An 18,255-nucleotide genomic window follows, 5' to 3' on the forward strand; every position below is an offset into this window, starting at 1 on the left:
AAGCTGAGATCCTAAGAGTTTTGGGCATTATTGGATTTAAAGGATATAGGTATCAGGGAAGAAAGTAGAGTTAAGGTAAAGGTCAGCCATGAATGTATTGAATGGTGGAGCAGGCTAAAAGGGCTGAATGGCCTATTCCTGTTTCTATTTCTTCAAGTCACACAGAAACAGACCCTTCGGTCCAACCAGTCCATGCCTAACATAATCCCAAACTAAACTAGTCCCACCTGCCTGTTCCTGCCCATATCCCTCCAAACCTTTCCTGTTCAATATTCTGTTCAAACATTGTTTAAATGTTGTAATTGTACTTTCAAATACCACTTCCTTAGAAAGTTCATTCCACACGTGAAACACACTTTGTGTAAAAAAACTGCCTCTTATGCCTTTTTTAAATCTCTCTCCTCTCACCTTAAAAATGTGCCCACTAATCTTGAAATGCCCCATCCTAAGGAAAAGACAACTGCCATTAACTCTGTCTACATCTTTAATTATTTTATAAACTTCTAGAAGGTTGCCTCTCAACCTCCTACGCTCCAGTGAAAAACATCCCAGCCTATCAGCCTGCCTTTATAACTCAAACCTTCCATATACAGCAGCATCCTGCTAAATCTCTTCTGAACCCTCTCCAGCTTAATAATATCCTTCCTATAACAGGGCGGCCAGAACTTGACCCAGTATTCCAGAAGAGGCCTTACTTTTACATTCTTAAACAAACCTAATTATGAGTCAAAAACAGGAGCAAAAATGTTGTCTGACAGAGGTGTTGTGGGAGAATTACCTCTGTCCAGTGGCATAAGGTAGATCATTTAGAGCTCATTAGAATCTTATTTCTCTCTCAAGTTATAGCACGAGGAAAACGCATGTTGGATTTTGCTACAAGTGCAAGTGCAATAGCGGACAGTTAGCAAGTGGACTTGACACTTCGCACTTAAGTAATAAAACAAAGGACAAATAAATAAGGACAAAAGATAGCCTGTGGGTGGTGGTGGTACAACAACAGGCTTCAGTTCGTCATCCACTCACTCTCAGGGTGGAGAACGATTTTGGAAGGACAGGATTGGCAGCCTTTTAGCAGTTCCTTTTAGGTTTCAGTAATGGGCTGTCTTGTTAAAATGGACTGAAACATATAAATGTCTGTTAAATTGCAATACTTCTGAGCAAAATATAGCCCTATCTGCTGTCACCATATCATTAACCTGACCATAGAGTCCCTACACTGTGGAAGCAGGCCATTCAGGCCATCAAGTCCACTGAAGAGCATCTCACCCAGACGTACAACCCTACTCTATCCCTGGAACCCTGACTTTCCCTTGGCTAATACACCTAACCTGCACATCTTTGGACTGTGGGAGGAAACCAGAGCACCCAAAGGAAAACCACACACATACACAGGGAGAACGTGCAAACTCCACACAGACAGTCACCTGAGGGTGGAATTGAATGCAGCTCCTTGCCACTGTGAGGCAGCCATACTAACCACTGTGTCAGCCATGCTATAAAGGCAGCAGAGAGAAAGTTTACAAGGATGATACCAGAAGGGTATATTTTACACTGTGGATGCTGGAGATCTAAAACAAACACAGAGAATGCTGGAGAAACTCAGCAGGTCTGGCTGCATCTGTGGAGAGAGAAACAGAGTCAACATTTCCAGGCCAGTATAGAACATAGAACATAGTGCATTACAGCGCAGTACAGGCCCTTCAGCCCTCGATGTTGTGCCGACCTGTGAAACCAATCTGAAGCCCATCTATCCTACACTATTTCATTTTCATCCATATGTTTATCCAATGACCATTTAAATACCCTGAAAGTTGGCGAGTCTGCTATTATTGCAGGCATGCATTCCATGCTCCTACTATTCTCTGAGTAAAGAAACTACCTCTGTCATCTGTCCTATATCTATGTCCCCTCGTGCTAGCCATCACCATCCAAGGCTCTCCCTGTTTACCCTATCTAACCCTCTGATTATCTTACATGTCTCAATTAAGTCACCTCTCAACCTTCTTCTCTCTAACAAAAACAGCATTAAGTCCCTCAGCCTTTCCTCATAAGACCATCCCTCCATACCTGGCAACATCCTAATAAATCTCCCCTAAACTCTTTCCAAAGCTTCTACATCCTTCCTATAATGTGGCGACCAGAACTGTACAGAATACTCCAAGTGTGGCCGTACCAGAGTTTTGTACAGCTTCAGCATAACCTCGTGGCTCCAAAACTCAATTCCTCTACCAATAAAAGCTAACATGCCTTCTTTACAACCTTATCAAACTGGGTGGCAACTTTCAAGGATCAATGTACATGGAGACCAAGATCTCTCTACTCACCTACATTACCAAGAATCTTACCATTAGCCCAGTACTCTCTATTCCTGTTGCTCCTTCCAAAGTGAATCACCTCACACTTTTCCACATTAAACTCCATTTGCCACCTCTCAGCCCAGCTCTGCAGCTTATCTATGTCCCTGTGTAACCTGCAACATTCTTCGGTACTATCCACAACTCTTCACCAGAAATGAACAGTGAGTTTTGAGAAGATTTGTAGCTCAGGTTCAGATTTTAGATGTAGGTTTGCTCACTGAGCTGCAAGGTTCATTTCCAGACGTTTCGTTACCCTGCTAGGTAACATCTCCAGTGGGCCTCAGGTGAAGCAATGCTGAAAATTCCTGCTTTCTCTTTATATGTTGGGGTTTCTTTGGGTTGGTGATGTCATTTCCTGTGGTGATGTTATTTCCTGTGGTGAAGTCACTTCCTGTTCCTTTTCTCAAGGGGTGATAGATGCTTCGCCTGAGGCCCACTGAACATGTTACCTAGTAGGGTAACGAAATGTCTGGAAATGAATCTTGCAGCTCAGCGAGCAAGCCTACACCCAGGACTGAATCGTGTTGCAATTTGTTTATATAGTTTTAAGAGATGCAGAAGAGGAGCAAGGGGGCAGATGGTGTAGAGGTCCAGTGCAAGACCCTTATGGGTTGTTAATTGTGGTGAGAGAGAAAAAGGTATGTAAAATGGGTGTAAATTAAGGTGTAAAAGGGAGTGAATAGATCTTCTCTGCTAAGAGTAAAGAAGACACCAATAAATCATGGCTGGGGGTTGGGAAGGGGGAGAAAATTTAAGCTCGGTGGAGAAGACATGTCAGGTGGTCAGTTTCTGACGTGTGGCTTTCAATATTGAGCTCTAGAGGCTATAAATTGTCTAAGTAGGAAAATAACATGTTGTTCCTCCAGCTTATATTGGTATTTTCCTGAAACACTGCAGTAGGCTCCAGACAGAAACATTAGCACGAGAGCAAGGGTTTTGTTGAAATGGCAAGCAACTGGGAGTTCAGAATCATTCCTACTGACAGAATGGAAGTATTCCATAAAGTGGTTGCCTAGTCGGAAAAAATAATCACTAGACTCAAAATGTTATCTCTGTTTCTCTCCCCATTGATGCCGGCAGACCTGCTGAGTTTCTGCAGTCATTCCTGTTTTGGTTTTGGATCTTCAGCATTCGCAGTTCCTTGTTTTACCTAGTCTTTACGATTGTAAAGGATACTGCACTGAGAGCTTTGTATAAACCCAACAGGACATTAAAGAGAGTAGAGGGAGAAGGAGTCAAGCAGGGCTGCTGGGCAACATTGCTATAGGTATGGCACTGCCCTATGTGGAAGCCATGAGTGGATAGTAAAGAAATAACTTGCATTTAAAGATCATAGACCCCATTTAAATAGCACCTTTCATAGAATCCCTACAGTGTGGAAGCAGGTCATTCAATCCACACCAACCCTCCAAACACCCAGAGCCATCTTATCTTTCCCATGGCTAACCCACCTAACCTGCACATTCTTGGACACTATGGCCATTTAGCATGGCCAATCCACCAAACCTGCACATCTTTGGGCTATGGGGTGAAGCCAGAGCATCTGAAGGAAACATACACAGGCACAGGGAGAATGTGCAACCCCCACACAGTCACCCCAGGGTGGAATCAAACTCAAATCCCTGGCACTGTGAAGCAGCAGTACTAACCACTGAGCCACCGTGCCACCCTATGTCACAACCTCAGGTTATCCAAAAGTGCTTTTCAGCCAATGAAATATTTTAGAAGATTTGTCATAAGTCTAATGAATTTGAGAACCTTACAGACTGAGGAAATGGGTGCATGAGCGAGTTCTAGGTCAGGTGATCAGTTCAATGTTGCAGCGCAGCCCAGCAGAGAAAATGATCCTGATAATGATAGACAGAAGCTGAAAGCGATGTTTACCAGAATAGACCGATGAAATGATTCCCAGTTCTGATGAGGTGGGATCTGCACAATGTGCTTCAGTTGTCACTATTTATCTTGCAGAAGCTGTCACCAGAGATGATATGAACAATTACATCAGCCAGTATTACAGTGAACCCAACAGCGGTGAGTACTCAACATCCCATGGTCTATCCCCCTCCCTCCTCACCACAGTCTCTTCAATTCAGCTAAAATCGTGTTCCAATTTGTTGGCATTAGGAAGCTTTAGTTTCCCCTGGGCTGCAAACATCTGGTCTCTGTTGATGGAAACAAAAAGATGGGCAGCATTTTAGAGAAGTATTTGACACATAAAGAGTGATCTAAATATAGGGTAAATCCCTGGCACTGGACCATTCAGCCCCTCCACTCTATTGTGTAAACACTAATCATCTGAACACATGTCATAATCAAGGTCACTTGTTGCTCCTGATTATGATCGAACTGAATAACAATCCTAGAATCACAGCCTAACAAAACTTACAGGCTCATTCAACCAATATTACATTAACCATTGCATTAATGGAGACGCAATGGTATTATTGCTGGACTAATAATCTAGAGATTGTGGGCGGCACGGTGGCACAGTGGTTAGCACTGCTGCCTCACAGCGCCTGAGACCCGGGTTCAATTCCCGACTCAGGCGACTGACTGTGTGGAGTTTGCACGTTCTCCCCGTGTCTGTGTGGGTTTCCTCCGGGTACTCCGGTTTCCTCCCACAGTCCAAAGATGTGCGGGTCAGGTGAATTGGCCATGATAAATTGCCCGTAGTGTTAGGTAAGGGGTAAATGTAGGGGTATGGGTGGGTTGCGCTTCGGCGGGTCGGTGTGGACTTGTTGGGCCGAAGGGCCTGTTTCCACACTGTAAGTAATCTAATCTAGGTGATGCTCTGGGGACCTGAATTCAAATCCTACCATGGCAGATGATGGAATCAGATTTCAGTAAATATCTGGGATTAAGAGTCCAATGGTAAATGTGAATCTATTGCCAATCATTGGGGAAAAACCCATCTGGTTCACTAATGCCCTTCAGGAAAGGAAACTTCCATCTTTACCTGTTCTGGCCTACATGTGACTCCAGACCCAATAGCAATGTGGTTGACTCTTAACTGCCTCTAGGCAATAAATACTGGCCTGGCCAGTGACATCCCTATCCTGTGAATGAATAAACAAAACCTGTGTGTTTTGAAGGATTGATTGCCCCATTAGCTAGATCAAGCTCCAAATGAATTTTGTCCCTTTATCAGGTATAATGTGTCCGTTTTGGGAACTGTACTAACATAGAGACGCTAACTGAAGATCTGTGGAAGAGAAAGAGAAGCCACTGAAATGTTGAAGCTTAAGATTCCATCACAGACAATAAGACAAATGAAGAGGGGGCTTTGAAATTGCATGAAAAGAAATACTCCAAAAGGTGACATGCAGAAAAGATCTGCATTTTGGCCGTTCATTAGATCAGAGCTGAAAAGCTGCAGAGATCTCTTCTAAGGGGTATTTTGGAGGGCAACAGGAAGAGGGATTGAGCGGGGTGTAGCTGGGTAACAAATGTCCTGATGAGCTGTAGAGAATGTGTGAGGGTGGCCCTAGACAGGTAACAGTAGCACCACAAAAGGAGACATTGGGACTAACACATGGTTAAGTCTGTGGGATTTATTTGCTCTTCAGAAACTAAGGCCCACGTATTTAGATTGTAATGCAACACAAGAGATCAATATAAATGTATGCCCTACAGGAATGCAGAGGAAGTTCCAGATCTTATTTCCCCCGTTAATGATCCTGGTGGTTTCCTCTGGGTTTGTTTTGGCCTCTCTTGGTGAATTATTTTGAGAGAAAGAATGACGAAAGGCCACATTCCAAAAATGCACTTCCACCAATGTCATTTATTGCATTCGTTGCTCCTGATGTGGTCTCCTTTACAGTGGGGAGACTGGACGCCTTCTCGCAGAGTGCTTCAGGGAACATCTCCTGGACACCCGCACTAATCAACCGCACCGCCCCGTGGCCAAACAGTTCAACTCCTCCTCCCATTCTGTCAAGGACATGCAGGTCCATGGCCTCCTCCACTGCTACTCCCTCACCACTCGACACCTGGAGGAAGAACGCCTCATCTTCCGCCTCAGAACACTTCAACCCCAGGGCATCAATGTAGACTTCACCAGTTTCCTCATTTCCCCACCTTACCCCAGTTCCAAACTTCCAGCTCAGCACCATCCCCACGACCTGTCCCAACTGTCAATCTTCCTTCCCACCTCGCAACTCCACCCTCCTCTCTGATCTGTCACCTTTATCCCTTCCTCAGACCACCAACTGCAATCTCAATTACCTTCCCCCCACCCCCACCCCCTCCCATTTATCTCCCCCACCCCCAAGGTTTCCAGGTTCATTCCTAGTGAAGGACTCCTGCCCGATATGTTGACTTTCCTGCTCCTCGGATGCTGCCTGACCTGCTGTGCTTTTCCAGGACCACTCTAATCTTGACAACATTCCAAAAAGGCTTGCAGTTCTAAAGAAGGATACGGACAAATCACTGAGGGTGACAGGGCAGCCAGATAGGACAGTTAATAAAGCATACTGTATCTTAGACTTGCGGAATTGAGTTACAGAGTGCGGTATCAATGACGTAAGGATAAGCTTGTATAAAACATGGCTCAATCTCAACTGAAGACTTGTGTCCAGTTTTTGACACCACACATTAGGAAAGATGTGCAGGTATTAGAGATGGTACAGAAGAGACTCATTGACACAGTCCCAGGAGTGAGGAATTTTAGTTATGAAGATTGGAGAAGGTAGGACTGTTTTCCCTGGAGAAAATGAAGGAAGTTTGATTGAGGTGTTCACAATTACAAGGGGACAGAGCAGGTAGGGAGAAACCATTTCCAATTGTGGAAGGATCCAGAACCAAAAGGACATGGATTTTAGATGATTGGCAGAAAAAGCAATGGCAACACAAAGAGAACCTTCTTCATTTTCACACAGCAAGTGGTTAGGATCAGGAATGCACAGCCTGAGAGTGAGGTGGAGCCAGGTTCAAACAAGACTTTCAAAAGGAAATTGGATCATTACCTGAAGAAAAAAAGGTTGCAGGACTCCAGGTGAAAGGCCAGGGATTGGTGAGTTGCTCTTGTTTAATGCCAGCATTGAGATGATAGGCTGAGTGGCCTCCTTCTGTGCTGTAACCATTCAATGATTCTAAGATTACATGATAGGAAGGACTTTACAAAGGGGTTAAGTTTTTATGCTGGGGCCATTGTGGTATGGGACAGGCTTGCTGGATAGCTGGTGCATCCATCCCCATCCTCATCAGAAGGTGGCAATTTGGCCCTTCAAACCCATATTGGCTCTCCTCCAGAGCAAATTAGCTGTTACTACTGCCAAGTTGAAATATCTGCACAGAGGCCGGTATCCTGTCACCAAGTCATCTCTTATTTACATGTGCACAGTACACTGGCTGTGGACTGCCAGCTCAGAATCAGTCCCTGTGTTCAGGAAACTCTCTGAATCACCTGTTTATTTTTTTCTCTTTTCTTTTTCTTTTATTTAAAAACAAGAGCAGAGTCCTTCGCTCACATTGATCCAGTTCCCTCAGAGGCAGAATTTCCTGTTTATTTTAGTTTCAAGGAACAAAACACTTCAAAATAAACCCTTCCTCCTCAATGGGAAGACACCAACAGAATCAGTCTCCTCCCCTCTTTAATACAGTGGGAAAGAAGAGCAGAGTCCTTCACTCCACACTGATCCAGCTCCCTCAGACGCAGCTCTCAGAGTGAACAAACCCTCTGACACCCCTGTTCATTTTTTTCCCCTCTGTCGTCACTGAAGTAACTCCACAGAGGCCGGTATTCCATCACCAAGTCACCCTTAACCTCCTGTCTTTTTTTTAAACATTTTCTACTTTATTTTTTTCTTTTTTTTATTATAATTAACCTCCACACTACCGCCTAACTGCGGTAGTGCTTACTTTTCCCCAGCACCCATGGTGTGTGTGAGTTTGCAGGTGTGAGACACAGTGAGAGACACAAAGTGCACGAATCTTTATTCAATTTCCACCACCAGGAAGATAGGAAAACACCCGGGTGGTCAGTGACAAGCAGTGCCCTTCACATCAAAGGGCAATGCTGTGTGATCAAACAGTGAAGGGGAGGGCAGGGACTAAATCAAAATAGAACCTCCTGTCTATCTCTGTCCGTCAGGGTTTCCTGATTGGTCCAGGTTAACAATCCCAATCAATGAGCTCATAGTCAATGAGATCCATCTAGTTCTAATCACTACACGTACCCTTTCCCATGGCTCTGCAGATGCTTTTCCCTTCAAGCATTTATTTACTTGCCTGTAGAAAGCCAAAATTGAATTGCTCTGCACCATACTCTCAGGCAGGCTAATTCAGATCCCAACTATTGGCAGCATAGAAACACTTTTTCTTTATGTTGTCTTTAGTTAAATCCATATTCTCTAGTTTTGTCAATGGAGACAGTTTCGGTTACATTTCCAATGTTACACAGTAAGAGATGTCGACTCTGCAGACAACAGGTTTAGGCTCGGCTGTTACCTGACCAAAATGCCTAATCACATCATTAAGACATCATACGATCAGACTCCTAAAGTGACAGTTCACTATAGTCATCAAATTCACAGCAATTTCTCCATCTTACTGTGTCCAGATGTCTTGTAGTTTCGAACACCTTGATAACATCGCCTCTCAACCTTCTTTAGGGACAAGAGTGTGATGCTGGAAAAGCACAGCATCTGAGGAGCAGAAAAATCAACATTTTGGGCAAAAGCCCTTCATCATCCTTCAGGGAATCAATCCACTCCTCCAATCTACCTACACAACTTTATTGTTCCCATTGTGCTTTTGCTGACTTTAATGATGTGCCTTCAAAGCTCAGCGCTGTTGAGCTATCTAATGTCTGTAGGGAATGAGGTAGCCAGGATTTGTATAAAGATTTAAGGTGGAATGCCTCAGGACCAAGTCAACCCTCCTGTAGTGGAGTCAGTGCTTTGATAACTGAACCAGAAAGGTTCATGTTGTGCCTGGATTACATTAACAATAAATCCACATATCTGGTTCACTAATGGAACTGCGGTGACTGGACCCATTATCACAAAACTATGATTCTTCACATTGAACCTCAAATGATCCTACAGATCAGCTGCAGTTTACCCTTCTGACTAGAGAATCTGCACATTTCAAATGATTCACTTCCAGCACTGTCTCTGGATAAAATTGCAAGTGCCAAACCCTTACAGTGACCAAACTGAGCCTTGGCACTTTGCACTTAAATACATGATCCGTGTCCCATAAATGAGACCCTGCCCTCAGTACTGGGCAAACAGAAATCATACAAGGATAAGTTTCTTAATAATTTGGTAAGGAAATTCCTAAAAATCATGGTGCAATGTGGGAACCACAGCAGCCAATTTTCACACAGCAAGCTTTCACAAAACAGAAATGTGAACTTGATTTGATCATCTGCTTCAATGACATGGCTTGAAGAACAACTATTGGCCAGGTGACCCAGCAGATATTCCCTGAAACAGCACTGCAGGATTTTACCTGGGCGGCTGTTATAATTGAAATGAAGGCCAAGTATATCTCATTGGGTATGAGATTCCTGATTGGAGCTGTTAACCTGAGTCAGCCAGGGAACCTTGGCTGACAGATATAAACAGGAGTCTCAGCAATTGGCACTACTCTAAGGACTGGCTCTGAATTAACGGGTCAGTCTATGTACTGTAAATGAAGGGTGACTTGGTGATAGGATACTGGCCTCTGTGGAGTTATTTCAGTGGAAGACACAGCCTTGGTATAATTTGTTATCTGAAAGCCGGCACCAACAGGCTGTCCAACACTCCCTGTATTGTGCACTGACATCCCCAGAGGGAAGTTCCAGTCTACAATCTGAGGAAAGAGCATCACCACCAGCGTCACAGCTGAAAAAAAATCAACAATAAAGGGCAAAGCTTTCTCAAGAGTCAAATGAAGATTAATTCTCCACCAATCCACATCAATTCCATAATTATTTTTCCTTTGCATCCATCATGCATTAGTTCATAACTGTCTGAAGATACATGTGGTGGTTGAAAATTGAATGAAAGCTCCTTATCAATTGGCATGAAATATATTTAGTATCTGGAAACATGAGGAAGACTGAACTCCAACGTGAGAAAAGACTCTTCGGCCTTTCGACTCCAGACTATCAAAATTCCATGTCTGGTCATTAATTCATGGCCTCTCACCACCAGTAACACCTGTTCAGAGAGCACTCCTTTTCATCAAAGATGTGTCTCATAGTGTCATTAACAGCTCTCCATCTCTCCTTGGCCCTGAACAGCTATTGACCCTTTTATAAGTGACAGTAATCCAAAACAACCATCTTCCTTTGAAGGTGTACAATGGGCTGAGGTGACTGATTTCAAGGATGTAATGTAATCTCTGGATTTGAATGTCATTTATAGAGCTGCTGCTCACAGATTCTGACAATGTCTGAATCCCTTGATTGGATTACCACTATGTAATCACTTTCAGGTATCTATTATTCTATTTATAAATCATCCGAGTTGCTTGATTAGATTACTTTTTTTTTCAATTACTCACAGCATCCATTATTCCATGTTAAAATCATTTAGTCGAATGCTGCATGTAATTGCCCTGGTGTTACGTGACTAAGGTGCAGGCACCAAGCTCTGAGTCAGAGTGTTACAGATTCAAGTCACTTCTTTAGACTTGAGTATAAAAAATTCCAGGCAGCATTGTCAGTGGAGCGATCTTTACGAGAGGACATTAATCCCAGGTACGGAGGGTTTATCTCAGGAGGAGAGGTTGAATAGGTTGTGCCCGTACTCATTGCAGTTTAAGAATGAGAGACAACCTTATTGAAAAATATAAGCTTCTTACAGGCTTGTTTCCTCTTGACAGAGGGACATAATCTCAGAGTAAGGAGTCACTCAGCTAGGACAGAAATGAGAACTTTCTTCTCTCAGAGAAAAGTAAATCTGTGAAATTGTTTACCACAGATAGAGACTGGGTTGTTAAGTATATTCAAGACTGAGCATGACAGGTTTTAAATTAGTAAGGGAATCAAGGGTTATGGAGAAAAGGTAGGAAAGTGGAATTGAAGATTATCAGTTCAGCTGTGATCTCATTGAATAGCAGAGCAGACTTGATGGGCTGAGTGGTCTCCTTCTGCTCCTACATATTATGGTCTTTGTCTACTTCCTCAGATGGACAGGAAGAATCCCTTGGCATAATTTGAAAGAAAGGAAGTTTATTCCTCAACGCAGCTCACAAGATGAATTCTCCTGCTCGTGAAAACTCAATAGGCTCAAATTGTCTGTCCCGTTTCCTGTGTTACATCAGAGACAAGACTTCAATGGTGTTTCACTGATTGGTAAAGCACATTGAGACGTCTTGGACTAATGTAGGGCCCCAGAGAAATGCAAGGGCTTTCTCCGATGGTGCTTTTGCACCCCAGAAATATACTAATGATGGGGATGGTGGCATAACAATAATACTACTAGACCTTGTAATCCAGGTTAATGCTCTGGGAATATGTGCTCAAATTCCACTTTAGGAAACTGGTGGACTTGGGATTCAGGTAAAATCTGGAACTGAAAGCTAGTCTTGGTGATCCTGGCCTGGAAACTATCATTGAATGTTGTTTTTAAAACCCATTTGATTCTGTTCCTAGGAAGGGATATCTGCCATACTGACCCAATCTGGCTCACATGTGACTACAGAACCACAGCAATGTAGTCAACTCTGAAACGGTCTGGAAAGACACTCAATTTTAAGGATCTCTAGAGATGGGCAGCAAGTGTTGGCCTTTCCAGGATTCTGTGAAAGAATAAAGTGAGCATTGCAAATCTGAAACTGCTTTACACCAGTATTAAATTTGGAGTGAAAATTGGGTTTCAAGGCCTGTGCCAGTTACAAAATAAAACAGAGGGATTTCCTCCTCCAAATGGTTCCAATCCATTCTTATAAGTGGGGGTTTACAGGATTCATAAGTTGCTTATACACACTCAATCTCAGGCTGATATCAGGTGAAATATCCTCAACTCATTACTGCAGCTGAAATACTTAGTGATTTTGTGTGTGGCGATAACTGTGCTTGTCTTTCTTAGATATGGGAATTCCAGAAGGTACCTCCCATGTTATCACAACTGCTGCCATCGATGTCCATCTCCCCAGCTCCCTTCACAATGCCTCGTCTGACCTCTTGACAGTGGAGACGCCTGCAAAGCTCGAGAGGGCGAGCAGTTCCGTGAGCGATAATTCAGGCAGTGCCTCCAGATCTATAGACAGCACCACCACACAAGCCCAAAGCATCAGCAGCCAAACCCTGGGCTCCTCCACGGACTGCAGCACAACCAGGGAAGCATCGTCCGAAAGCTACCTGTTGGAAAGGCCTGAGAAGGAGGTGGGAGTGCACCAGGACAAAAGGGTGGTGGTGCAAGAACTCCTGTCCACCTTATCAGAGGATACGTGCCTGACTCAGAAGGGTCTGGACCCAGTAAACCTCAAGCTACCAAGTCCACCTGGGTCCACTAACGCCAGCCCAGAGCTGGGACATAGGGTTAACATTTATAACAAAAAGAACCAGGACCATCTCTGTGTGCACCCAACAACGCCAGTCATCCAGATACAAGGCAACGACATCTCACTCGAGGAAAAGTACAGATTCCTGGAACCTACAGAATCTACAGTGAACAGACTGCCAGAGTCTTAGTCCTCATTGTGCCCAGAACAGCACTCCCTATGCTTCAGGCATTGGGGGTTCTTCTGATCCTGGCAATCACGGATCCATCATCGGATAGAATTCAGGAAACGGGATCCCACGTCAGGTTATAGTGAAGAATGTTTTGCCATTGGCACCATCTCACATGCTGAGTAGATGCAAAACAGTGTGACAAACAATTACTTTTTTTACATTTTGAATGTGTGTCTTTCCTTTTTCTTTGTAATGTCTGTCTTGAAGTGCTGAACATGACATCATTGGAAGAATGAGCTGGGAGAAGTTGCACTCAATGGACAGCAATGGACCACGAGTCAATGAATGTTTTTGTAGTGAGATGAAGACCGTACTATTGGTTTCAGTGAGTCCTAATGGTCATATTACTGATGGTTCAACCTACCAATTGAAGGTATTGTGGCACAGTGGTAATGTCACTGAATTAGCAATCCAGAGGCCCATACTGAATCTCTAGAGAAATGAGTTCAAATGCCATAGGGGCAGGAGGAGGGAAATTTAAACACAGCTAATTTCTGAATATTAATACTTGTTATTAAATGCCCTTTTGACAGGAAATTTGTTGCCCTTATTCAATTTGACCCACGTGTTTCAAATGCACATCTACACTGTATACAATTGACACTTAACTGTCCATTTGCAGGTAGCTCACCACCATACTCTCAAGGGGCTTTGGGGGTAGGTAATAAATGCTGGTCCAGCCCATAACCCCCACATCCCATAAATAAATTTTGAACATTTACTGTTTCTGATAATCAGCAATGCTTAACCAGTTTATGCTACTTGTACTCATCTGCTTTTTTTAAACAGGGTATTAACCTCCAAAATCACCATAAAATAGTTAACATGGAACATCTCACAAAAAGAGCTTTGAGTTTAACAATACAAACAGTAATATTCCAGACCCCTGGTGTTTAAATATTAAAGATTTAGAACTGTTCCAGATGTTGGAGAAAAGAGGAGTTGAGGGTTATCAGATTGGTCATTATTTCATTGAATGACAGAGTGGTCTCAATAGGCTGAATGGCCTACTTCTGCTGCTGTACCTTATGGACTTATGGTGTGAATTTGAAGTTGAAGGTTGGAAATGAAGATATAATCAATCAGCATCTGATAGAGAAAACATAAAAATAACCAGAAAAATATTGTTTTCTTTTCTCCTTTTGGAGGAAACAGACACTTGCAGAATGCTTTACATTAAGATTTTCCACATTTGTGCATTTTTCTCATCTTGAAACACCAAAATATTGTGGTGTTGGGGATGGAATATGGGCAAGAACCAATTGCTAAAAATCTCTCTTTAAAGTTGATTGAATGTCAGTCCCAACAGCGAGCAGGTCTGGGACTTAAGCCAGCCCAATAGTGAACTGTTTTTTGTGTTTTAAGAGAAATACTTTCTGATGGTTGAAAACATTCTTCGTAAAACCACTTGAAGGAGCTATCCTTCAGCATACTTTGCTGTCTTTTGATTTGATTTGACTTGATTTTAATGAGGTTCAACGAGTAGTTCATCGGGGTCTCTGTAGGTACCTGAGCAAAAATAGTTGTCCCAAAAGATGACTTACTGTCCAGAGCTCTGGATCCCACCCTCAAAGTAATTCTGTTCATAAATATTTGTCATTTAAATACTGATTCACAATACTTTAAATATTGGAGGCTCCCAAGCACTGAGGATGTCACCTAGAAAGGGGGCGAAACGTCTGCAACACAAACTCCCAGCTCAGCGAACAGAACCACAACAACGAGCACCCAAGCTACAAATCTTCTCCCAAACTTTGAACAATACTTTAACCCTCTGAAAATATAATCAAAAAATTAGGCTGATTAAAAAGTTAATTTGTAAGAGTCCAGAGTCCTGATGTTTCCCTATTAAATAAAAGTTCAATTCAATTTTCTTTGCATTTTCTTCACACCAGTTAGGGGTTTGCTCTCCATCTGCCTTTAGATTTAACAGTCCAGTTCTTGTGTGTGGGCTGTCAATAACCCTCAAACAGTGAAAACTGATCTCCAAAGCTGTGTCTGTATTTTCCAGTCTGATTTCTCACTTGCTCATTTTACAGGGTGCTAAACTGTGAGCTGGTGACTGGAGATGTGGAAAATTTCAGCAGCAAAGTCTTTTTAATGGAAGACCAATCCTTCCCTGGTTTACTACCTTGGCCTGTGATGCAATGGCATTATTAGTTATCAAGGTTGTTACAGACATCATCTGACTTTAAGCCCTGATTCCGCCTCTACACCAGGAGAGCAGTGAGTGGCAAATGAAGGTAAATTGTTATGACACGGGGTAAACCCCTCTGCTAACTTAAACCAGCTACAGAGAAAACATTCACCGCCGTAATCTGTTAAAATTCAAGAGGCAAAGAACTATCCCAGAGGTCACTATTTAAGGTAAAAATTAACAGTTTTATTCTTTAAGTCCAACAGAGAATGTTAAAACCAACAATTATTTACAACTCTTTCTCTCAAAGCTATCTTTTACCTCCCACTACAATACTAATCCAATAAAAAAAAGCCCTGATGAAGACTTTAAAAAGTAATGTTACAAAAATCAGTCAGCTTTGTCAATTCTACTTTGTAGATTTTTCTCTGCAGATTTTCTCTCGGTCAATTTCGATGTTCTGCTGCTCAAACCTCTTAGAGACAGGTATTTTTCAGAGAGCTCTTCAACTAGCAGTCTATATTTGTGGGTGTCCTTGGCAGTTCGCCTTCTAACTGTTCAAGATATCTGGTTTTATACCCCAAAACATTAAATTGTTTGATTGGTTTTAATATTATCAAAATGGTAAATTCAAATTTGATTGGATTTTGCTATCTTGGGGCATAATTTAAACTGATTGGCCAAATTTGAATTTGTTTTTGTTTCATAGCAACTCAGCTACAGCTATTTGTTTCCCAAGTGTTACATTCTTACTTTGTTCAGGACTCTCTGTGCTTTTGTCAGTCCTTGCTAGTTTTTAAACTCTCTTAAAGGTACAATGCACCTCTACACCTTCAGAACAGAATCGACTCTGGCTCTCAGTCTGCCCACTTGTCCAGCAACCCTTAGGATGCAAAGGTCATGCATCACCAAATTAAAACACTTACTGACTGGATGGCCAGAGCAGAAAAGAACATTATAGGAACCTGTTCTCTTGCTGTTAAAAAATGAAAATCAGTTAGAAACAATACTGTTGCACTGGATCATAGAGTCATAAAGTTATACAGTGTGGAAACAGACCCTTCAGTCCAACTCATTTGTACCAATGAGATACCCTAAACTGATACAGTCCCATTTGCCAGTACTTAGCCCATATCCCTCCAAATCCTTCCTATTCATGAAACCATCCAGATGCCTTTTAAATGTTGTAATTGTACCAGCCTCCACCATCACCTTTGGCAGCTCATTCCACACACACACACACACCACCCTCTGCGTGAAAACATTGCCCCTCAGAGTCCTTTTAAATCTTTCACATTACCTTTGAGCCATTTCCAATGGCAATTTGGGGCCCCTCCTGCAAAGTTATCTGTGCTAAAAAGGATTTATGTAAGCTGGTGAAAAATTAATCAGAGTTCTTTGTAGTTGAAGTTCTGTGGGAAGAGCTCTCTTACACAAAAAACATTTTCTTTCAAACCAGGACTCATTGGTTTCAAACCAAGGCGAACCAAAGACTGTAGCCTATAGAAGCCAGGTGTTTGTACTTGTCATAAACCCAATTAAGTTTGAATCTCATTAGTGAGTGGATCACTCAGTAAACTGGCGGGGACAGAGAGGCTTGATATCCCATGCTAGTTTGAGTTAACTGGTTACAGTTGAATTGAGCTTGGTATAGCCAGACTAGTGAGGGGGAAACTGAGCCAGGATTCTAATTGGTGACATCTTTAAAGCACACACATATCTGTGGGTTGAGAGTTGGTTTCACCTTGTGTGTGATGCCTTCCAAGGTCAAACAGCTCACCAATACCTATGATCCAGCAGCAGGGTACATGAGGTGATCACACATGAACAGGGCTGCCAGTGACCTTTGCATCAAAAACCAAAAGTGTCAGAAAATAGAGTAACATTGGGAAAAACAATACATTCATTAAAATAAACTTGAATTATTGAAGATTATATTTGAAAAATAATTTTAAATGGGACTTTATTGTTCAACAACATTCTAAATGAGGTAGCTCTATTCTTGAATTGAGAAAAAGCTGAGAGGGTGCCTGATGAAAATGGAAGCTTACATTGATAGGCGAGAACAAACAGAGTGAATAACTATTTCATTCAAAGAATACCGAGCTCAATAATCCTCTAAGTACAACACTGACCCAATAGAGAGGAGGAAACAACAGTGCATTTAAACACAGGCTGGAGAAAAAACATACAATGACTGTTCCCAGCTGCACTGTTCTCCGATTGCCAGATAAGAGCCATTATCAAGGTGATTTAATTTAAGGTTAGAGGGTTTAATTTTGGGGACAGTGATGTGACCTGATACCTGCACCTGCATGTGAACTATATGCAGTACACCCAGCCCTGCATTTGTAACTGAAATGCTTCATTTATAAGGTCTCAATTCTGTATGAAAAAAAGGAATTTATATTGCAATGAGCAATTCTGGAGAATATTATTGAATCTCTTTTAAATAAAAAAAATCTTTTTGATTGATTACAGCAATTGTGTCAATTCTTTTCCTGTGTTTTTCCAATCTCCTTCCTCAATATATTGACAAACATCTCCAGCCCCTCGCCCCCAAGTAGCCATTTTTCAGTTCATAGTTGATGGGAAAGCACCAGACTATTTGACAGCAAGAGCATCACAGTCAAGCCTAATCCTATTTTCAATTGGTATGTACACTTTTCAGTCTGATTTAACAACTTGGAATTTCAGCTGAATTTTCTCCTGCAGTTATGAGTACACATTACATTCCGCAAATAATTCGACATTCAAGGAGAAAGTGAGGAGTGCAGATCTGGAGAGTTAGAGTCGGTAGTGTGGTGCTGGAAAAGCACAGCAGGTCAGGCAGCATCCGAGGAGCAGGAGAGTCAATGTTTCAGGCATAAGCCCTTCATCATAAATGTGAAGGGGTAAGGGCAACTGAGGGATAAATAGGAGGCTGGAGTGGGACTGGTAGCTGGGAAGGCCATAGATGAATGCAGGGGAGGGTAATTGGTATAGGTCGGTCAGGAGGTTGGGGTTGTCAGATGGGAGGGTGGAGTGGATAGGTGGGAAGGAAGATGGAGAGGTAGAACAGGGCAAGAGGGCGGTGGTGAGTTGTGGAG

General features: G+C 42.5%; 1 protein-coding gene across 1 annotated transcript in view; it reads left to right on the forward strand.

Moving 5' to 3' along the window:
- tmem266 (transmembrane protein 266) overlaps positions 1-12,987 on the forward strand; it is a 66,406-nt gene extending 53,419 nt beyond the window's left edge. Inside the window, exons 9-10 of the mRNA XM_060853678.1 lie at positions 4,326-4,388; positions 12,383-12,987. Of these exons, the coding sequence (XP_060709661.1) occupies positions 4,326-4,388; positions 12,383-12,987 (668 nt within the window). The remainder of the gene's footprint in view (positions 1-4,325; positions 4,389-12,382) is intronic.
- Positions 12,988-18,255: the final 5,268 nt, after the last annotated feature.

Source organism: Hemiscyllium ocellatum, chromosome 42 (assembly GCF_020745735.1).
Source record: "Hemiscyllium ocellatum isolate sHemOce1 chromosome 42, sHemOce1.pat.X.cur, whole genome shotgun sequence".
Taxonomy (NCBI): domain Eukaryota; kingdom Metazoa; phylum Chordata; class Chondrichthyes; order Orectolobiformes; family Hemiscylliidae; genus Hemiscyllium; species Hemiscyllium ocellatum.